Source organism: Arabidopsis thaliana, chromosome 3, assembly GCF_000001735.4.
Source record: "Arabidopsis thaliana chromosome 3, partial sequence".
Taxonomy (NCBI): Eukaryota; Viridiplantae; Streptophyta; class Magnoliopsida; order Brassicales; family Brassicaceae; genus Arabidopsis; species Arabidopsis thaliana.
In genome coordinates this window covers 6,386,215-6,407,952 of record NC_003074.8, presented here as the reverse complement: position 1 = coordinate 6,407,952, position 21,738 = coordinate 6,386,215, and the positions used below count along the sequence as shown (strand labels likewise).

The following is a 21,738-nucleotide window of genomic DNA, read 5'->3' as shown; positions in this document are numbered from 1 at the left end:
CAATCTCTCTCTACCTATAAATAACAAATCTCCCGTGGAAAAAAGCAAAAACCCTACACGCGAAAACTTTTAAGCTTCTCGTAAACCTAGCTGGTAGCTGCTACACCAGTTTCGCTTGTGATCAGGATCTATGGGCAAGTCTAGTAAGAAATCCGTCACCGAAGTAATCATCTTTCTCCTTCTACTTCTTCTTCTTCTTCTTGTTACTCTTTTGAGTGTGAAGATTATCGAATCTAAAACTCTGTTTTTTCCAGGTTGAAACACCTGCTTCAATGACAAAGCCACTCAAGAAAGGTTCAATTTTCTTCTTTTTGACGATTTAGGATTTTGCTGTTAATTGGAGTATGTTGAACGAGAGTGTTGGAATTAGTTGTGCTTTGTTTCTTTATGCCTTCTCAAGAATTAGGTTCTCAAAACCATATTCTATTTTGAATTTTTCTTAGGTAAGAGAGATGCGGAAGAGGATTTGGACATGCAAGTTACGAAGAAGCAGAAGAAAGAGTTGATTGATGTTGTTCAGAAGGAGAAAGCTGAGAAAACGGTACCTAAGAAGGTAGAGAGTAGCAGTTCTGACGCTTCTGATTCTGATGAAGAGGAGAAGGTGTAGCTTCAATCTCATAGTTTAATTAGTTTAGAGTAATATGACAAAGTTTAGTTATTTTGAGTTTAAGATTGTGTACAATGTTCTGTCTATACTCATCTTGTTCCTCTAATTCTCCTTTTTAGACTAAGGAAACTCCATCTAAGTTGAAGGATGAGTCTTCTTCTGAAGAGGAGGATGACTCTTCTTCAGATGAGGAAATTGCGCCTGCGAAGAAGCGACCAGAACCTATTAAGAAGGCTAAGGTAGAGAGCAGCTCATCTGATGATGATTCTACTTCAGACGAGGTATTAGTTGCTTCTGCATCACTACACGTTATCTCAAGCGTAGAGGAATCTCGTAAGCTTACTTTGCAGTTTGTTTGTTAGGAAACTGCCCCTGTGAAGAAGCAACCAGCAGTCCTTGAGAAGGCTAAGGTAGAGAGCAGCTCATCTGATGATGATTCTTCTTCAGACGAGGTATTAGTTGCTTCTGCATCACTTCACGTTAGCTCAAGCTTAGAGTAATCTCGTAAGCTTACTTTGCAATATTTGTGTGTTAGGAAACTGTCCCTGTGAAGAAGCAACCAGCAGTCCTTGAGAAGGCTAAGATAGAGAGCAGCTCATCTGATGATGATTCTTCTTCAGACGAGGTATGAGTTACTTCATCATTAGTACACGTTAACTCAAGCTTAGATGAATGTCGTAAGCTAACTTTGCAATATTTGTGTGTTAGGAAACTGTCCCTATGAAGAAGCAAACAGCAGTCCTTGAGAAGGCTAAGGCAGAGAGCAGTTCATCCGACGATGGATCTTCTTCGGACGAGGTAAGAGTTATGTTACACATGGTAGCTCAATTTGACAACATAATACATATGCTTACCTTTAAAAAAACATGTTAGGAACCCACCCCTGCAAAGAAAGAACCAATCGTTGTTAAGAAAGACAGCTCAGATGAATCTTCTTCAGATGAGGTATGTTGCATCTTTACATGTTACCTCAAGCTTAGGAGGAATTTCATAAGCTTAATCTGAAATTTGTGTTTGATAAAATTTTATCAGGAAACCCCCGTTGTGAAGAAGAAGCCAACAACAGTTGTTAAGGATGCCAAGGCAGAAAGCAGTTCATCAGAGGAGGAATCTTCTTCGGACGATGTGAGAATTGCGTTATACATGTTATTCACTCAATGGTAAAGTAAATCATTTTACTTACTTTGAGATTTGTTTTTTATCAAACGTAATCAGGAACCAACACCTGCCAAGAAGCCAACAGTTGTTAAGAATGCTAAACCAGCTGCAAAAGATTCATCATCCTCAGAGGAAGATTCTGATGAGGAGGTTTGTTTTATTTCTCAAGATTGAATATTTTTAATGACTTGTGATTAGTTTTATATTCTATACACTAAATATTTCATATTATTTTCCTACTTTCAGGAAAGTGATGATGAAAAACCTCCTACGAAGAAGGCTAAAGTTTCATCAAAAACTTCTAAACAAGAAAGCTCTAGTGATGAATCTAGTGATGAATCTGATAAGGAGGAGAGTAAAGATGAGAAAGTGACACCAAAGAAAAAGGTACCAATAATGTTACTTCTCAGATTTCTCTATAGAGTGTTTATAAATAATATATGTTCTAACCTTTTAATGAAACCAGGATTCTGATGTTGAAATGGTGGATGCAGAGCAGAAATCTAATGCAAAGCAGGTAAAAACTCCATACAGTAAAATTTTGTCAAGAATTTTATTCCTTTAGTTATGATTATTATTTGGTTAACACGTTTTATGTAATAACGTTTTTATGTGGTTATAACGTTTAAATGTTATGTGTTTATATATTACAGCCGAAGACACCTACTAATCAGACTCAGGGAGGATCAAAGACGCTATTTGCTGGAAATCTTTCCTATCAAATTGCGAGATCTGACATGTAAGTATAATGACATTTTTTCATAACATTTTTCTGGTTCTTCCTATAAAATGTTGGTGGTATGATATTTATAACCCAAAATACAGAGAGAATTTCTTCAAAGAAGCTGGTGAAGTTGTCGATGTTAGACTTTCTTCATTTGATGATGGGAGTTTTAAGGGATATGGGCATATTGAATTTGCTTCTCCAGAAGAAGCTCAGAAGGTAAGTTCATATTGGGTTTTTTTGGTATCATGGAAGTGGTATTGAAATTACGATGATGATTGGATTCATTTTTGGATGTTTTGAATGTAGGCATTGGAAATGAACGGTAAATTGTTACTAGGCCGCGATGTTCGTCTTGATCTTGCTAACGAGAGGGGTACTCCACGAAACAGGTACGTTTCTTACTTTGCCATATGAGCATGATGGGATTATGTATGTTTTTGTTTATAGGCTAATATCTGGTTTGTTGGACTATATGCAGCAATCCTGGTCGCAAAGGAGAAGGAAGCCAAAGTCGAACGATTTACGTTAGAGGATTCAGTTCTTCTCTTGGCGAAGATGAAGTAAAATTCTTGTCCTAGACTTTTCTTAAACCAATATTAACATGTTACAAAAGCTATTTGTGTAAAACTCTGATGCAAACCACTTTTGTGATCATGATCAGATCAAGAAAGAGTTGAGAAGTCATTTTAGCAAGTGTGGAGAGGTGACAAGGGTTCATGTTCCAACAGATCGTGAGACTGGTGCTTCCAGGGGCTTTGCTTACATAGATTTGACGAGTGGATTCGATGAGGCGTTGCAACTGAGCGGAAGTGAAATTGGAGGAGGGAACATACATGTGGAAGAGTCTAGACCAAGAGATAGTGATGAGGGCCGTTCCTCAAACAGAGCACCTGCTAGAGGAGCACCTCGTGGCCGTCACTCAGATAGAGCACCTCGTGGAGGACGTTTCTCGGATAGAGCACCACGTGGACGTCACTCAGATAGAGGAGCACCTCGTGGCCGTTTCAGTACGCGTGGAAGAGGACCCAGCAAACCAAGTGTAATGGAATCATCCAAAGGTTTGTTTCTTCTTCTTCTCCTCTCCTCTTCCCCTTTTTTGTTGTTGTGCATTGTAGAATTAGTGTTGTTTTAAAACTTGTGTGTTTGTATGGTCTTGCAGGGACGAAGACGGTCTTTAATGATGAAGAGTAGAAGAAAGCTGTTTTTGGTTCTATCTTATAGTAGTAGAGCGTTTTTGGCCTAGTTTCTTTTGTTTTCTGTTGAGAAAAGCATTAAGCTTTATACTCTTCTTAAGATTCTTTTTGTTGGTTTTTCTTAAAACTTATTAAGAGCACTTTACTTTGCTGCTCAAAATTTTGGAATAAATCCTTTTGACTTCATTAGTGGTTCATTGGCATTGCTATCAGCCCTTCTCAGAATAAAGCTTAGACAATTTAAAATCTCTAATTATCATTCTCTGTTGCCCATGCCAAAAGTTTTTGAGTAACATTTTCTAGACAGATCACGTGTTATGAATCTGGCTAAGACAATTCTCAGTTTCTAAAAAAAAATATTTTTTAGAGTTTTCACACGTTAAGAATTTTATTAATGTTTAATTATAAATATACTATTTTGCATTAAACAATTTCCATAATTCTAACCCAATAGTAATTCAATAAATATAAAATTTTCAATCAATATTTCTTGAAAATAACAATATCTTGTTATTATTTATTGAAAAAAATACATTGAAAACCTAAAAATTATATCTTTATAAAACAATTTTTTTTCTTTCTAGAAAATACACTAAGAAAAAGCTGAGGCTTCACAACCGAATTGTTAACCATCTTGATTTTGGGAGTAGTTTGTGAATTGTAAGCCAAAAGAAGAATTGACTAATGTATTTTTAAAATAAAAATAATAGACGGATAAAACTGAAATTATGTGCATTTTAGTTAATCACATACTCATTTTTTTTTTAACACAAGTACATACTTATTTATATAAAAAAAATTGCCGATATTATACGAATTACTGAAATTAGGTGTATAATGAAATAAATGTTAAAAAATAAAAAAATAAATAAAAGGTTACGAATTACACAACTTCAAAGGCTCGTTAAACCCTAAACCTTGTCTCCGCGCCGCGTTATCACTCTTACGTTTCTCTCTCTCTCTCAACTTCTTCCACAGCAAATTTCTTCGATTCTCTGAGCTCTCTCCCATCCTTTTCAAGTGGCTTCGTTTCTAAAAGTAAGTTTTTTTAATCTATGGGTTCTCTTCAAGTGGTTGTTCCTTTTCGAATCTCTGTACCCTAGATGAAATCGAGTACAGCTTTAATTACTCTGTTTTTCTTTGGGATTGCTCTGTTTCCCTTCTCTTAGAGGTGTATAATTACTCTCAAATTTGTTGTTTTTTTCATTCATAAATTCATTAATATTGCTGCAGAATTGATTGGTTGAAGAAAGTGGAAACATGGTTGAATCGGACAAGTCATCCGTTGAAGAGCTGAAGAAGAGGGTTAGGAAGAGAAGCCGTGGGAAGAAGAATGAGCAGCAAAAGGCTGAAGAAAAAACCCACACTGTAGAGGAAAACGCTGATGAAACGCAGAAGAAGAGTGAAAAGAAGGTTAAGAAAGTGAGAGGCAAAATCGAGGAAGAGGAAGAAAAGGTGGAAGCAATGGAAGATGGTGAAGATGAGAAGAATATTGTGATTGTCGGGAAAGGGATAATGACTAATGTGACTTTTGATTCCCTCGACTTATCTGAGCAAACTTCTATAGCTATCAAGGAGATGGGCTTTCAGTACATGACGCAAGTACGTTAATTTTAACCTTCTTCTCACTACATGGTCTTGTGACTTGTTGTAGAGTATGTTTCTAAGTCTCTTAATCATTTTTTGCTATTATTCAGATTCAAGCTGGATCAATTCAGCCCCTTTTGGAGGGGAAGGATGTTCTTGGTGCTGCCAGAACTGGTTCTGGTAAAACTCTTGCTTTTCTCATTCCGGCTGTTGAGTTGCTGTTTAAAGAGCGTTTCTCTCCTCGCAACGGGACTGGTGTGATTGTTATTTGCCCCACAAGGGAACTTGCTATCCAGGTAATTTTCGTTTTTATTAACTTAAGGCATTTTCAACTTGGTAGCAACAACCATGCTGTCATTTCGAGTAGATATGTCCTGTAATTGTTGTAATGCGCTAGGTAGATCAGATCTGTAAGGTTCTCGTTTTTCTTCTAGCTGAATCATTGATATTGCTTTGTGTTTGTAAAGTATGAGCATCGTTGTATGTTATTGCGGCCTCCCATTCTGGTTTTCACTTTACTATTTTGATATTTTAGACTAAAAATGTGGCGGAGGAGTTACTCAAGCATCATTCACAGACAGTCAGCATGGTTATTGGTGGCAATAACAGAAGGTCGGAAGCACAACGCATTGCCAGTGGTTCAAACTTGGTGATAGCAACTCCTGGTCGTCTTCTTGACCATCTTCAGAATACAAAGGCTTTCATTTATAAACACTTGAAGGTACTGTCCTTTCCATTGTTACATTTGGCGTGTTGTCTAGTCTTCTTTGTGTGATGTAAATGCAAAAAGCTTTACTGTTGAGCCACATGGCCATAATTTCCAGTAAACAAACAATATTATGTAAAGGAGCCCATAGATAAATATTTGAACTGTTGACAACAGCTTATGCTATATTATTTCTGTTGCATCAATGTTAGACTTACAAATGGAATACTGCCGATGTGATCCACACATATTCCGTGGTTTGTTTAGGTTTGTAGCTTGGGCTGTAGCAATACTAATAGTTGAAATGTAAATACACAGCTTTATGCTATAGATGACTCTAATAAATTTTTATTGCCATATGTATTCCCTACAAATTGCAGTGCCTTGTGATCGATGAAGCTGATAGGATACTGGAAGAGAATTTTGAGGAAGACATGAATAAGATTCTAAAGATTTTACCAAAGGTAATTTCATCTTTTTGGGTCTAAATTAAGGTCTAACCAAAAAAGATATGGGAAAACTAGATGAATTCATTTTGGCTCACCAGTATCAGAGACTTCATTTTTATCTCTTTTATAGAAACATGCCAATATCATGTGAATGCCCTTTGGTGTTGATATTCTCCTCATCCGAAACAACTACCAAAGTAGTTTCGTAGGAATTTTGTTTGTTCAACTGTCAACACAACTTATTTGCCAAAATTTCTGGCATTACTGTGTATTTGGCTTTTGCGCTGATTGAAGTTCTTACCATGTTTCTGCAGACTAGGCAAACTGCGTTATTCTCTGCCACCCAGACCTCTAAGGTATTTTTCTGTTGGCTGTTGTATGGTCATTATTAGTATCTTTTGTTTCTTATGATGCATTGTCTAATCTTACAGGTTAAAGATCTTGCTCGGGTGTCATTGACATCACCTGTTCATGTGGATGTCGATGATGGCAGACGCAAGGTATGAATTAAATACTCTGATAATGGATATTAAGGGAGCATGGAGAGTTTTCTTATCAAGTTTCCAAAACTGTTAGGTGACAAATGAAGGATTGGAGCAAGGCTATTGTGTTGTTCCGAGCAAACAAAGACTTATCCTTCTAATTTCCTTTTTGAAAAAGAACCTAAATAAAAAGATTATGGTATTTTTCTCGACTTGCAAGTCGGTACAATTCCATACGGAAATCATGAAAATAAGCGACGTGGATGTCTCTGATATTCATGGAGGCATGGATCAGAACAGAAGAACTAAAACCTTTTTCGACTTCATGAAAGCAAAGAAAGGTATCTTGTTATGTACTGATGTTGCTGCTCGTGGTCTCGATATTCCTTCCGTGGTACGTCTCCACATCTATGTTCTTGCATTGGTTTTGTACGCATTTACTTACCAATGGTTTTATGGAAATCATATTTCTGGCGATTTTTATTATCTGTAGGACTGGATTATACAGTATGATCCACCAGACAAGCCAACGGTAAGACAAACACTTCCTCATATTTGGTTTTGCATATCCCTTTGCCTCTGTATGTGTATCTTAGATTGTTCTTTGGTGCTGTTATTTCAGGAATATATCCATAGGGTTGGTCGAACAGCCCGTGGAGAAGGAGCAAAGGGAAAGGCATTACTTGTCTTGATTCCTGAAGAACTTCAGTTTATTCGCTACCTGAAGGTAAGAATGGTTATTGAAATTTTATTGTGGGTTAACCAACTTGAGTTTTAATTTGTAATTTAACCCTCAGGCTGCGAAAGTACCTGTTAAAGAGCTTGAGTTCAATGAGAAGAGGCTTAGTAATGTTCAATCTGCGCTGGTAAGACTTCTGATTCAGTAATGTTGTGGGTTTAATAACTTTCCATTTGTAATAACAACGTTTCTTGTTCTGTCTCACAGGAGAAATGTGTTGCCAAGGACTACAATCTGAACAAGTTAGCCAAAGATGCGTACAGGGCTTATCTCTCAGCATACAATTCACACTCTTTGAAAGACATCTTTAATGTTCACCGACTTGACCTCCTGGTAAAAGAAACTTAAAAAACAAATATTCTTCCAAAGATTTTTGTTTTCATAATAGCTAATATCTCGTGTTTTGACGTTGAGTATCACAGGCTGTTGCTGAATCGTTCTGCTTCTCTTCGCCGCCTAAAGTGAATCTGAACATAGAAAGTGGAGCTGGGAAGGTGAGGAAGGCGAGAAAGCAGCAAGGTCGCAATGGCTTCAGTCCTTACAGTCCCTATGGCAAGTCCACACCTACAAAGGAGGCATAAAGTGTCATTTGTTTACAAAATTACTATTTTGCTCCGTAGTTTTGACTAATTACCACCACCAAGTTTTGTTTAAAGAGTAAACAGTGCATTTGATTTAAATGAAATGTTCCTTGGCTACTATTAATATTTCAGTTCTATGGGTTATAACTTTTTAAGAATTGTTGATATCGTTTGCTTATAATAAAAACTGATACATGGAAATGGAATAAGAAAACATAAAGAAACCATAAAGAGCTTTATTAAGTGATTATCGGAACTACATGAAAAGTGAAAACATATTCATTGAATCTAAACCGGTCTAACCGGAAACCAAATTCAGTAATCGAAACAAAGAAAAAGAAAACGCTAAACCGGCCTAAGATCTTCAGCAGCTAAAACCGCTGGAACTAAACCAAACCAAAAACTGAAACAATCAGAACAGCAGAGACAACAAAACCGGAACTACTGAACTGGACTGCGGTTTTGAAGGCATTGCTCTTCTTGGCCTTGGGAGTTGACGCCGGAAGAGATGATGATGACGAAGAAGAAGAAGAAGAGGATGGAGGAGGAGACTCTGTAGAAGACTCCGTCTCCATAACTTTTACGATCATCTTCTGACCCTTTTCGCAGTGGCCAGAGACACCGCTGATGAAGTAAAACAAACCGGGTCGGTCTAGTTTGAAAACAGTGTCTTCGTTGTTTGAGTAGAGTTGTGGTTTGGTCGCTTTGCATTTCTTGTACTCTTCTTCTGACACCACTAACACTGAGTCTTTCGTGTACTTGAAACCTTCACCAAAAACCGCACAAAAGAGTTAATATATCTTATTATCTTACAAGATGAAACGTTTAAACTTCATACAAAAGTGTTCAATATACTTAATTACTTACGGAGAGTGTCACCAACTTTAAACCGGTTATCTGACGCCCATTGGTTAAACGCATCTCCAAGAGTCTTAGATTTTGGTACGATCCAACCATTTTCTCCTCCAACTTCAAATTCAGTGCTTGAAACACATGAAAACATGTAAAATGTTACAAGAAACATAACGATAATGATCTTCTTTGATGAATCCATTTGTTGTTTTTTTGGATTGATATGAAGGAAGCTCTAACCAAAGTTACAGAGATTGTTTTTTTTTTAGTGTTCGTAATGACTTGTGACTTGTGAGGTTTTGAGTTTAAAAAGAGTGAGACTTGGAGATTTGTTAGAGTTGACCACTTCTTGAGGGATATTAATGGATATCTCTTTGACTTGGTATTTTAATTTCTTGAATCAAAAAGATATTTTGTCGAAAACAACATGACTTGAAGTTGTAAAGGAATATCAGAATTGTGGGATATTTTTGCTTGTTATTTTGAATTACAAAATTTATGTAGACGATGTGTATTCCAAAAGAATTGTTAAATGCTTATTAACGGATACATAGGACTATGAGTTGTATTTTTGGTGACGACAAAAGCAAATTTCTTCTTCTTATTGACCATTTCAGCATGTGGGTTGAAATTGTCATTTAAGAGAGTTTTGGTAAAAAGTATTAGATTTGAAATAATTGAGGCACTTTATTCCAAAATATTCTAATCACTTTCTCCGCTCTTTAGCCCTTTAGGGTTTATGACGTTAAACCCAGAATCCAACATTTGACGATTCGATTCGAAAATCTCAGTGAAGATCGAAAATGGCGAATTCAATGGCTACACTTTCTAGAAGACTCTATCGATCTCTTCTATCGAACCCTAGAATTTCTCAAGCTTCCATGTCTTTCTGTACCAACAACATCACTTCCCCAGAAGACTCCGACTTTGACGAGTTAGAATCGCCCATTGAACCAAAGGCCTCAGATCCAGTTTCTCGATTTTCCGGAGAAGAACGCGTTATGGAAGAGCGTCCACTCGAAAATGGCCTTGACTCTGGCATTTTCAAGGTATCAAACTTAGATTCTAATTCCAATTGATACATACTCTGTTTTTGTTGTTTTTCTTAAATCGATCGTTGCAATTTTGCCTTTTGTATGATCTTTGTTGAGTCATTTTGTGAACATCATTAGATTCTCGTTCTGGATAGGTTAATAATTAGTGTGTTCTAGACTAATTTCTGGTTTAATACAGGCAATATTGGTGGGGCAAGTGGGTCAGCTTCCTCTGCAGAAGAAGCTTAAGAGTGGTAGAACTGTCACTCTCTTCTCTGTAGGAACTGGTGGGATCAGGAACAACCGGAGACCGCTTATTAACGAAGATCCGAGAGAGTATGCGAGCCGGTCTGCGGTGCAGTGGCACCGTGTCTCTGTTTACCCTGAACGCTTGGCAGATCTTGTGTTGAAGAATGTTGAACCCGGGTTAGTTCTCTTCTGAGATCATATTTAGCTTGTAAGGTTATGTGATGATAGAATAAGGAACAAATGTATGTATCATGTCTGATATCGATCAAGAATCGGTGAAAAAGGATGAAACTTTAGGTGAATCTTGCTTGCTAGATTCAAAATGGTAGCTTGCTTTTGTGTATGTGTCATAACAACTTGTTTCGTGTTCATTCAACAGTACTGTTATCTACTTAGAGGGTAATCTGGAGACGAAGATATTCACTGATCCTGTCACTGGTTTGGTTCGACGTATAAGAGAAGTAGCAATTCGTAGAAACGGTACTAATGGCTCAACCCCTAAAACTCCATTTCTTACATATTTCATTGGGAAACAATTAAATATTGATCTCTGTTTTCTCTCCTTACAGGCCGAGTTGTGTTTTTGGGAAAAGCCGGTGATATGCAGCAACCGAGTTCTGCTGAGCTTAGAGGCGTTGGCTACTACTGATTTTTAACATACAAAAAATTGTTGTCATAAAGGTACACAATTTGCTATTGTAGTATTTCTAGTTTCGCTTCTGTTGTCTCTTCTTGTAACTTGAAGGTTTGGTTTAGTGTTCTTCAATTGGCATTGGCCCTTTTCCATGGTTTTCGGCAAATAAACCCAAACCAAACCCAATCAATACGATTTAGACTAAACCGAATCTAAACCAAAATCTCGATTTTAGACAAAGTGAAAACCAAGACCAATCTCCACGTGTTTACAAACATTGCATGAATGCCACCTCAAAGCTGAATCTGTCCTCCATTTGTTTTACCCTTCCTCATTCTGTTCTCTGTCACACACACACACAAAACAACAATCGCTCTCTACAATGGCGGAAAGGTTCTCTAGCGGCGAGGCCCAATATTGGCCCAATTATGGTAGCACCGCCACCACCACCGTTAGCAACAGCCCCATCTCGTCGTTTTTCCATCAGCTCCGATCCCATTCACCAACATCCTCGCAGCTCTTTGGTTTCCTCGCTCTCTTTATCTCCACTGGCATCCTCCTCTTCCTCCTTGGTGTAAGCGTCACCGCTGCCGTGCTCGGCTTCATTGTCTTTCTTCCATTGATCATCATCTCGAGTCCGATATGGATTCCCGTTTTTGTCGTCGTTGGCGGGTTCTTAACGGTCTCCGGATTTCTTGTCGGAACGGTGGCTTTAGTGTCGTGGACGTACCGCTATTTCCGGGGAATGCACCCGGTTGGATCGAATCAGATGGATTATGCACGTAGTAGGATCTATGACACGGCATCTCACGTCAAAGATTACGCTAGAGAATACGGTGGTTACTTCCATGGCAGGGCTAAAGATGCGGCCCCTGGTGCTTGACCTGAACCGGTTGGTATAGTCTGGTTCAGGGTAGTATTAACCGATCACGGTTCGATTTATGGAGGAGGAACACGGTTCATGGTAATATTACATTTTCTTATTTTGTTTCCGTTTATACTTTATAAGATGAAGAAGAATATCTATCTAGTTATGTGTAATGTAAGCTTTGTGTCCGTCGCTTGAAATGTAATATTTCATTTTGTTTTTAAGTTTTTTTTCTATACATTTTTGGAGAGATACTTATATTATAATCAAATGTCTTCCGTTGTGTTTGAATTCGAAGAAACAATGAGAGTAAATAACTACCATTTTTTTCTATCTTCATTGCTTATTTCAGACGATATGGAAGAGCATGTTACATCCTTTTTGTGTTCTTTTTCTAATAATGAAAATTCCTTATTATAAATAGTCATGTTCAAAGTTTGGAAAAAAAAAATCCAATAAGAACCTTTTACAGTTAAAACCAATGACTTAATAACCCTCTTTATACGTTTTATACTTTTATGAACACGAGAATTGTCTATTTTTGTATTAATTAACACTGGACTGAAATCTAAAGAGAGAATACGGTGTCGGATGCAAACATGTTTATTAGTGAAAAAGGAAAGGATTGTAAAATGTTGGTAAGATTAAAAAATTATGTCCACTGGTAATTGGTTTGACAGGTTGCAAAGATTCCAAACTATTAAGAAAATCTTAATTCGAATGTTTACCGTTTATAGTAGCTAAATTAATGATTCACTGTGGGTTGATGCATGCACTGAGATAATTTATTATTGTAGCAGAACCTACTTTACCCTTTGTAGCTACTAGCTAGTAATCTACTATTACATTGGAAGAACCAGTCATTGAAGATTTAGAAGAGGCATACAATGGTTACATGCTCGAACGTGACATGAGGGATAAAAACAAAAATTAAGCATGTATCATTGAGAATCTAAAGACAGTTGGAATCTTCTTCACGCGCCTACTTTTTTTTTGTTGACTTCTTTGTGTTTTGATTTGCAGACAAAAAAAAAACTTCAAGCAACACCAAAGTTTGGCTGAACGTCAACCGTTGATTTGGTCTAAGTATTTCTGAAAGCGATTATTTTTGGCGTTTGATATCATTAACACGGCTAATTAAAGGCCATCATTGGAGCCTTTTTACCGCATAGTGGATTCAACTTCTAATTATATTTCGTATATATATAGAAAAATATAGTTCAACCACATGTAATCGCTTCTTTTTTTAATGATACATTTGAATGATTATATATGAACGGTTGATATTGGAAACCTTAGCCTTTATTATATCGGATTTTTTTTAAACTACTAAAGTTTTAAAATTGCCAAACGTCTTAAATACATAAACTACACAACAATATGCATAAAAACATGTCATGCATCTACTAATGACAAGGGACCAACAAAGCTCCTAGAGAATTTACCACTTACGTGATGACACCTCAAACAACAATCAAATACTCATACTAAAATTTCAAATTCTCAAACTAAAATTTAAATTTCCTTTCCCGTCGGGTTTAACAATGACCCGACATAAGAACGAGTCGGGCGCTCCGGAACCAAACTGGCACGTGGAGACCTTGGAGGCACTTGTTTTAGCTGATGTCCACTACAATCGTAGTAGATCACGCCTGAGTAATCCAACGGCTCACATTTTCCTCCCATCAAAATCTCCCTCTGCCAAACGCCGTACTCTTCCTCATCCTCCTCCATCACCATCTCCACCGCCGTCTTCTTCGTCGGACCACCGTCGTAAGCTTTGTTTTTCCGGCCAACCATAGTCATCGCCTTGTTGCTCAAGGTCGTGTAGAGCTCCTTAGGACGCACCCTCATAGGAGAAAAAGTCCTTGCCGGACTCCATCCAAACCTTCCTCCTCCTCTACCGTCTTCGCTACCGTTTCCGTTAGACTTAGGGCTTTCGAGATAGTCTTCAAGATGAGTTTGCTTCCGAGTCTTCTTGGGTTTAAGCTTCTTGGAAACTCTGCTTGCGTGTCTAGCACAAAGTACCATGAGAGACACGAGGAAGCTCACGCTTATGCGCTTGTGTGCGGAGGAGACATGTTCCGGCGTCGATCTCTCCATTTCTCCGGTAAGTGAAAAAGGGTTTTAAACTCAAAAGATTCGTTTGTTTTTTTGTTAATGCGATTCTCTCTCTTGTCTGAAATGGTTGGTTTACGTATATTTATATTAATGCACGCGTTAATGTAGGTCCCTTAATATTAAAAGAGTGTTAGGTTACCGGCTGACTCGGTAGCCTTTTCGTTGACATCTTATATTGTGTTTGACATTTTCTTGATTTTCTGTAATGATCCTGTGTTATATAATATGATATCAATGAATAAGTACATGACTACATTCTATTTATTTGTTTATGTTTTGTGTATGAAACCTAACGAGCATGCGAGAGACATGCATCAACGATCTCTTGATAATACTCTTACGTGTTTGAATTCATTTCTTGATAAATGTTATTCGTTTAATACATTAGTTATATTAGAAATATTTTTATTGCTGTAACAGAATTCGCCAGCTCTTCCTTATCATTTTTATTTTATATTATTTGGATTTTTTTCTTATCTATTTGTAAATTTTTATTTTGTTAGAATAAAATATATTTTTTTAAACTATTTTTGTATGCTTGGAAAGTTTTTTTTTTTTTTTTTGTGCAACGCTTGGAAAGTTTAAGTTTTCTTTATCTTTAACTATTTTGGTTCGTCGATTCGTGTATCAAGCACTAGTGGTGGGGCAAATATCAACAACGCAATCAAGTGTGGTGAAAAACCCACTCAAATTTAGGTGTTGGTCGATATGCAATAATTTATTTCCTTATGTTTATCACAAAATCACAAAACATGCGTCAGCATTTATAAATTATCAACAATATCATAGAAATTCGTACCACAAATAAGGCTGCTTAAATTAGGAGTAGATATTGTAAGAGGCTGATTCTGCCTTAACAAAAAGAGAGGCTGATTCAGCCAAACCCAATTTGACTTTGTTAGGTAATTATGCGGGACTTAATTTAAGTTTAGATGCGGTCTTTATTTGTCTGGAGTTTATATGCAATTAACAGCCAAATACCTAGCGAGTAAGGGGAAAAAACGCAAACACATGCAGAAATTTACTTGTATGGATCGGCCAAATAAAGAACTTTTATTTGTTTTTGGAAAAGAAAGATTACGAGCTCTATTCAGTTCGGTCCTAATGTATATTTGTTAAGTGCATAATCTAAATGTGTTTCGGATGTACATTATCCTAGTCACACAATTGCAAAGTGCTGTTTCATGATCACGACTTACATTATTCTCTAGGTGTTGCGAAACACGTGTCTAAGTCTAACGTTGAAGAATAAGATGAAATGGGTCGGGTTAGCTTTGGTTGGGTCGGGTTAGTGATAGTGGACCTATTTGGCTTCTCAGTTCTCATCAACTTGATCTTTGTCACTGAGAACATCATCAACCAAATTCACAACGCGACGGTGACCGGTATAGGTAGGGACCCACTGAGTTTTCTATTTTGGTTTGTTTTTGTTTGCTTAACAAAATCTGACTCGGTCTCTCTCTCGATCGTCGACGCCGTTTATACATATTTGTTGCGAATAGTTTTGAATGAAGTGATGTTACGGTTTCACTCCTACATATATAGTGTGATTATATTGTTTTATTGTTTGTCTAATTACTAAGGCAATACTGCAATTTTGTTACTACGAGTACGAGGTATCATATATGATATATGAACACTTTTAATTCGATGTAATTAATAATCAATTCAATCTCATTTAGTCTAAACAGAACTATCATTCACATATGGAAAAAAACTAATTAACAGTTACGTTAGCCATTTCAATTAAGCGTGAAGGGTCATTTCTTAGAACATTGAGAAACGCTAAATGTAGTTGACCGGCACGACCCATATTCTTTTATTAACCAACTAATCAAGTTTCATTTATTTATTTGTTTTTAAGACCAATGTATGATTACAATTCGTAGCCCTATCATATTACCAAGAGCTATTAAATGCGATAGAGTAGTACTATTAGTTTATAAATTTTTCAAACAAATTTGGTGGCAGATGAATTTTAAATAATCATACCTTAAATTCAAACAGTTTGGTACAAATAATTAGCAAGAAGACTCGGTATTGAAGGGGAGTTAGGAAGCACGATATCCAGAAGTGTTAGGTAGCCTCCCCCTATAATTAAATAAAATTTACTTACAAGTTACAACGAACATATATATAATTCAAAGCTAATATTCTATCCCATTTTTGCGCATGGTTTACTTGGGTGTTTTTTTCCATTTTATAACAAATTTACATTATACTATTAATAAGATTTTTTCCATTTAAATACGTAAGAGCGTAACTAATCCAAAATTAGCACATACGTTCTTCACTACGCAATTCCAAGAAAAGTTGACCGTAGTGCATGCACGTTTGGATCACTGTGTCGCACAAAAGAATTTTGATTCATAGATTCGCTGTTCCTTTTAATTATAAATTTTGAACTTTGTTTTTCTCTTTTTTCGAGTTGTTTTATAGTAATAAAAAACATTGAGAGGGAGAGGCGATTCTAACATTTTTAAATGATGATACACTTATTATAGATGAGTAGAGAGAATCACAATCACATATAATATAAATCATTATCCATGTAATCAGCAAGTGTACGTTGAAATATAATATGTATAATTTAAAATAGAGAAGCAAAGACTTTATTAAGAATTGTTTTTCTAAAATTAATTTCATTTTTTTCTATTACGATACTATATAAATCTAGGATGCATGTGAAGTTGTGAACGCAAGTACAAACTAGATAAAAATCTGCGCATGAGTAGATATATTAATGTGAGAAGTCACGTATGATGTTATGCCTCTGGAACCGATCTACCTCTTTGGTCGAGAGTCACAATTTCGGCTCTTCACTAGGCTCAAACTCCCATCTAAGAAAAAAATCGTTTCTTTCCCAAGGGACAAAATACTGGTTTTTCTATTGTTTTATTTATTTCAATCTTATCAGGCCTATGTCTACCCTTTCGGCCCACTATGATGTAGATGTACCATTATTTCATTTTGTAGATATAAATGGGCTTCGTAACAGAAACCTACTATAGGCCTATTAAGATATGAAAATGTATATAATCATATTATATGATGCTCACTATAGTATGTTTGTATCTAAGTGACAAGAATCAAGGAGCAAAAGTAAAAGTGATCCGTTAATTTGATATTACATCTGCTTAATTTGTTTCGCACTTATGGATAATCAATTTCATCATATAGGACTTGATTTTGCCTTGTAATTTTGTATATATATATAATTTTAGATTTTGAATATACATATGTAACATTTTTATAAATCTGAGAAAGTTGTGGGATATATATATACCTTAGAGAAGACGTAGAAGAATAAAATGGGGCGATAAGTGGTCGTCCTACTAATTCCCAGTATGACTCAAAGTCGAAGACACTAATCATCGAATCATGGCCTCATCTTTCAAACTCAAGCGAGGAAAAGAAAAGTAAAATTCTGTATATATGAGAAAATATCATTATGATGTTCCCGAGTCTCTAGTCCGTTTTCACCTTTGCAGTAGATTTTTAATAGACAATAGGCATAGACTATTTAGCTGAGAACCAGACACCAATGTTCTTGGAACATTGTTTTTACCTATATACGCCATAAACAAAACAAAAAACAAAACGTTGGCAAATCTATTATTTAACTAAAAAACATGAAAGTTTTTTGTGTTAAAAGAAAATACTTACAAGAATGTCCAAAACCATGTTGAGAACGAACGTTAACCAAAACTGTATATACTTAACAGTACTCCGCAATCTCCATCTCCATCTCCGCCGTTTTCTGTTTTTTCAGGCAATAATTTAATTAAATCAATTACTCGTAATGAATAAATGTTTTGACCATCCATCAATGAGAGATAGGGGACTTACGAGGACAGAAGCTAAGGGATATTTAAGCAAGGAGATATTGCAAAATATCACCAACGAATGTTTGTTTTAGCAAATGAACTTTTGATTGCGAAAAGCGTAATGAGAACCATCACTAGTACACCCAGTGATCTCAACCAAAAGACGTGACACAATGTACCTCTGCACATACACATCATTAATAATTATGAGCTAGCTAATAGTAAAGACTGAAGAAACATACACGGAGGTTTTCTTGTGGCCACAGTAGATGAAGAAGACGGTTAAAAAGATAGCTCCAATTCCCAAACCGAAGGCACCAGTTGTTAAAACGAAGATACTACTATCCTATTAACAAGGGGAAGTCCATAGAAAACCCATAACATTTCTAGAAGAAAATATGGCTTTATCATTACCAACCGAGGCCTCTATGTGTACGTTATTGATCAACAGACTCATAAATATACTAAACAGATTGTTAAACGGATTATGTTAATATAATGAGAATATACTAAAACACATATATAACGACACTATGAAAAGAAAAACAAAAAAAAGAGAAAGAGGAAAAGGAAAAGGGATACTTACACTTGAACAGCCATGAGACCAGTAGTAAAAACACTTCCTGCATAAAGAGATCCGCCATTAGAGTCAAGATCCATATATAATAGATGCTTGTTCGGATTCATATCACTGTTTACAACTAGATTAAATTAATGTATACGGTATGAAATGGTACAATTTAAGAGAAGGAAATCGTACCGATAACTCCCATGATAAAACGAACTTGTGTCAAGTCAATCATTGTCAAATCGACGGACTGAGAGAGAGTTTTGATGACGAAGAGGCGAAGAGCAGAAGATGAAGCTAATTGAGAAAGAGCGTTTATGTGGTCGGGTTTTAAAACTGGACCGGAAGGTGAACCGGAAGTCTTCGGGTCATTGGATCAACCGGTCTGACCGTAGCCAATATATATATGACTCATATTATCAATAAACTAATGATATATCTAAATTTAATTTAATCAATGAACAAATAAATCACATTTGTTTCAAAAGTCAAAAATTGCGTCCAGAGAGAGAATAATGAAGAAAACAAGATCTTAAACTATATACATATATGCTAATCATGCTATTAGTCATTGTGAATAAGAAGAAATTAAGTTTACAAATCATAAACTTCTATATAATTGAAAACTGGCGGTTAGCCTAATGAGCCAGCTTCCTCTAAGTATGAATAGCTTTCACCGCTTCTCCATTTGGTTCAACCAAACAACAACAAAAAGATAAAAACCCTAAGAATGCGCCATTGATACCGGACGCCTACAGTTCTCTCTACTCCTATTTCTTCTAGGGTTGGTATCTGTCTTTCAAAGCCACTATCTCTCTCTAGGGCATCTAATTTAAATATATAGGGTTTGAAAAAAAGGCAAGGTCGGGTAATTAATTTGGCTGTTTTTGGGTCTCATTAATTCTCTATATATCTATGTCTGGATCTGCTGCATCTCTATCTAACAAGTACATTTGTGGTCGGATTCTTTTGGTTTTTGTAATAATTAACAGTCAAAGCTCTTGTTTCTCATAACTAACCCAGATTTAGGGTTTTTTTTTTTTCCTCTGGTAACAGATCTCCTTTAGTTTACTTTCTTCTAACTTTGTTCGGGTTTGATTACCGTTTTTGCAGATTAGTAAACTTCTTTAAAATTGAGGAAAAGAAACTTGCAGATCTGTGTTCGGTTCTTGCTTTGTTTCTTCTTCTTCTCTTTTTTTTTTTCTCGATAAGAAAATTAGTCACCTTTTAAGTTCTTCCAGTTTGTCCCTTTTCTGGTTTGTTTTCTGTACTCTAAATTAAAAGAGACATTATTTAACTAATTTGGGTTTTCATTTGATTTTGGCATTTTCTTCTTCTTTTAGTTATCACCGCAGATTATTATTATTATTTATTTTATTTTAAATTCTAAAATATGTTTAATCTTTGAAACCTTGACAAATGTAGGCATGTGGCCTCTTTATCTATCTACTTTAACTTTCTGTTGTTCTTCTAAGTTGTCACATAGTTGATTTTGTTTTTCTTTTTCTGCGAGAATAACCGTGGTTTAGGAATCCTCTGACTGTCACTCTCTTTATAGTTCAATCACATTTTCTACCTTACTAGTGCTTTGCTTATTTGGAAACCATCATACCAAGTCACTAGATATATTCAAAGTTAGCTCATATCGTTGATAAAATTAATCGTTTCAAAAAAGAATTCGACCTGATCGAGTCAAAGACAATTGGATTCTCATTGTGTTTTCATGTTTGGGATTGCCTTGCACATGACTTCATAGAAACATAAGCATACGTTTTTGTCGACTTATTGATAAAATCCAAACATATTAGACCGGTGTATCAAAAAAGTTATGTTATGAAGTTGTTGATAATTTTTATTATAGAAATATTGTTTCCTTTCTTTTTCTTTGTGTACTTGTTCATTTTTCTCTTTCTCAAATGTCTCTTTATTCTTTTAACTTACTTTTGTCATTTCAATGATCTCAATGTCATTGAAGTAGTTTTTACATTTTCCATATATATTCCTTCCTAATATTTGGACACTTCGTGTTTGGGACTTCTTTAATCCCTTACTGCGCTATAATCTCTTCCTCCAGTACTTAATTAATTGTCTAGGAACTAGTACAATCAAATCAAACTTCACATTAAAAACAAAACACTAAATTAATCCTCCCCACATTGTCTTTTATGTTTGGGGCTAAGATGTAATATTAATGGATCCATGTATATCATCATGTGTGTTTGCAAATTAACTAAGACACAATTCAAACATCTTGACTCAACTTTTATAAAGCATTGTAATTCAAATTATAATTTCTAGTTTAGTTACTTTAATAATTATGTCATCCATAGAGGCTCAATTTTTTTATTGATAACCAAAAAAGTTCCATAATAGCTCTTATGTATCAAGTTTCCACATCTGATATTAGTATATATATATATTACAGTCAATGTCTTAGTATCAGATGCCTATATAAAATTTTAATTCTGATAAATAACGAAACTTTATGAGGCTGTAGATGAATTTTACTAGATATTTTAGTAGTTTTTTTTTTCTAGTTTTTTTTTTTCTAGTGATATGGACGCATGTGTGCGTTCTTAGGAGCAAACGCCAAATCATAGACCAAAGAAAAAGTTGGGAACCAAGGTAGCTAATATAGGAAAACAAACATAATGAGATTTTCACAAAAAAGAGGTTTCATAAGAGAACTGTGAAAATATGCATTTTGTAAATTTATCATAGAAAAAAGTTTTTTTCATAAAAATCATAAAGACACAACTATTATTTTAATTGGAAAATGGCTTAATGCTTAAAAAAAATTAATGTCTTATATTCACAAAACCTTTTTAAATTTCTCTTTATGCAAATTAACTTTAACATAATATATATATATATATATATATATATATGTACACATATATTTATGTATATTTCAAGGGTAGAATATACCGGCATGTGTGGTCTGAAGCTCACAGTTGTGTAATTTTGGATGATTTGACATTTTCCCACGCCGGTCTACAACAACAACGACCACCCAAGGTTTGATAGCAACCTATTATAGCATAAATGTGGAATACAAACTACAAAGACCAACAGCTTAATTAGTGCAACATATCATCAGGTTTCATAACTTTTAACCCCTTGTAGGATCTATCTAGAAGTACTGTATATAATTTTAATTTGTTTATAATAATTAATATTTATCATGGAAACTCTAGTTAGGGAACATGATATACCAAACTGAGTAAACCAAACTCTCCAAATTAAGTAACTCAAACTTATCACAATAGAGAAGTAACTTACTACTCCCAAGACATTTCGATTTATTAGAGCAGAACTTATCATTGGTTAAGGGAAAAAGCAAATAGCTTCACATC

General features: G+C 35.5%; 6 protein-coding genes, 3 long non-coding RNA genes and 2 other non-coding genes across 13 annotated transcripts; 6 read left to right on the top strand and 5 right to left on the bottom strand.

Annotated features, from left to right (window-relative positions):
* The first annotated feature begins 6 nt into the window (after window positions 1-6).
* NUC-L2 (nucleolin like 2) lies at window positions 7-3,900 on the top strand. 3 transcript variants are annotated; one of them, NM_112747.3, is made up of 18 exons: window positions 122-163; window positions 255-294; window positions 444-601; window positions 727-888; window positions 970-1,059; window positions 1,143-1,232; window positions 1,316-1,405; window positions 1,481-1,552; window positions 1,640-1,732; window positions 1,823-1,915; window positions 2,012-2,152; window positions 2,232-2,282; window positions 2,419-2,504; window positions 2,591-2,708; window positions 2,799-2,881; window positions 2,971-3,052; window positions 3,154-3,550; window positions 3,652-3,870. In NM_112747.3, the coding sequence occupies exons 1-18, from the start codon at window positions 131-133 to the stop codon at window positions 3,681-3,683; spliced, it is 1,911 nt and encodes a 636-aa protein (NP_188491.1). In that variant the 5' UTR covers window positions 122-130; the 3' UTR covers window positions 3,684-3,870. The 3 variants fall into 3 exon arrangements, with proteins under 3 accessions (NP_001325664.1, NP_001325663.1, NP_188491.1); NM_001338348.1 differs by lacking the exon at window positions 1,143-1,232 and having other exon boundaries at window positions 64-163; NM_001338347.1 differs by lacking the exons at window positions 970-1,059; window positions 1,143-1,232 and having other exon boundaries at window positions 7-163; window positions 3,652-3,900.
* A 660-nt stretch (window positions 3,901-4,560) lies between these two features.
* AT3G18600 (P-loop containing nucleoside triphosphate hydrolases superfamily protein) lies at window positions 4,561-8,421 on the top strand. The gene is made up of 13 exons (NM_112746.6): window positions 4,561-4,723; window positions 4,919-5,287; window positions 5,383-5,568; window positions 5,808-5,993; window positions 6,359-6,442; window positions 6,742-6,783; window positions 6,859-6,927; window positions 7,004-7,303; window positions 7,403-7,441; window positions 7,532-7,636; window positions 7,707-7,775; window positions 7,856-7,981; window positions 8,071-8,421. The coding sequence occupies exons 2-13, from the start codon at window positions 4,946-4,948 to the stop codon at window positions 8,227-8,229; spliced, it is 1,707 nt and encodes a 568-aa protein (NP_188490.1). The 5' UTR covers window positions 4,561-4,723; window positions 4,919-4,945; the 3' UTR covers window positions 8,230-8,421.
* Window positions 8,422-8,615: 194 nt separating this feature from the next.
* ENODL5 (early nodulin-like protein 5) lies at window positions 8,616-9,321 on the bottom strand (the record flags this gene model as incomplete). Its single annotated transcript, NM_112745.2, has 2 exons — window positions 9,097-9,321; window positions 8,616-8,995 (listed from the first exon to the last, which is right to left on the bottom strand). Exons 1-2 carry the CDS (start codon window positions 9,281-9,283, stop codon window positions 8,616-8,618), a joined length of 567 nt encoding a protein of 188 aa, NP_188489.1. The 5' UTR covers window positions 9,284-9,321.
* Window positions 9,322-9,691: 370 nt separating this feature from the next.
* AT3G18580 (Nucleic acid-binding, OB-fold-like protein) lies at window positions 9,692-11,206 on the top strand. Its single transcript, NM_112744.3, has 4 exons — window positions 9,692-10,130; window positions 10,315-10,541; window positions 10,744-10,844; window positions 10,934-11,206. Exons 1-4 carry the CDS (start codon window positions 9,885-9,887, stop codon window positions 11,011-11,013), a joined length of 654 nt encoding a protein of 217 aa, NP_188488.1. The 5' UTR covers window positions 9,692-9,884; the 3' UTR covers window positions 11,014-11,206.
* Window positions 11,207-11,328: 122 nt separating this feature from the next.
* AT3G18570 (Oleosin family protein) lies at window positions 11,329-12,163 on the top strand. The gene has a single exon (NM_112743.3). The coding sequence runs from the start codon at window positions 11,381-11,383 to the stop codon at window positions 11,879-11,881; it is 501 nt and encodes a 166-aa protein (NP_188487.1). The 5' UTR covers window positions 11,329-11,380; the 3' UTR covers window positions 11,882-12,163.
* A 947-nt stretch (window positions 12,164-13,110) lies between these two features.
* Window positions 13,111-14,206, bottom strand: AT3G18560 (uncharacterized protein). Its single transcript, NM_112742.5, has one exon. The coding sequence runs from the start codon at window positions 13,967-13,969 to the stop codon at window positions 13,382-13,384; it is 588 nt and encodes a 195-aa protein (NP_566614.1). The 5' UTR covers window positions 13,970-14,206; the 3' UTR covers window positions 13,111-13,381.
* A 1,666-nt stretch (window positions 14,207-15,872) lies between these two features.
* Window positions 15,873-16,079, bottom strand: AT3G03735. Its single transcript, NR_141031.1, has one exon. It is a non-coding gene; the product is annotated as an other RNA (long non-coding RNA).
* Window positions 16,025-16,468, top strand: AT3G03725. Its single transcript, NR_141030.1, has one exon. It is a non-coding gene; the product is annotated as an other RNA (long non-coding RNA).
* A 790-nt stretch (window positions 16,469-17,258) lies between these two features.
* Window positions 17,259-18,739, bottom strand: AT3G00370. Its single transcript, NR_143805.1, has 5 exons — window positions 18,575-18,739; window positions 18,401-18,437; window positions 17,837-17,995; window positions 17,654-17,747; window positions 17,259-17,555 (listed from the first exon to the last, which is right to left on the bottom strand). It is a non-coding gene; the product is annotated as an uncharacterized misc_RNA (transcript).
* A 284-nt stretch (window positions 18,740-19,023) lies between these two features.
* On the top strand, window positions 19,024-19,458 carry AT3G03715. The gene has a single exon (NR_141029.1). It is a non-coding gene; the product is annotated as an other RNA (long non-coding RNA).
* On the bottom strand, window positions 19,284-20,893 carry AT3G00360. Its single transcript, NR_143804.1, has one exon. It is a non-coding gene; the product is annotated as an uncharacterized misc_RNA (transcript).
* Between the last annotated feature and the right edge of the window lie 845 nt (window positions 20,894-21,738).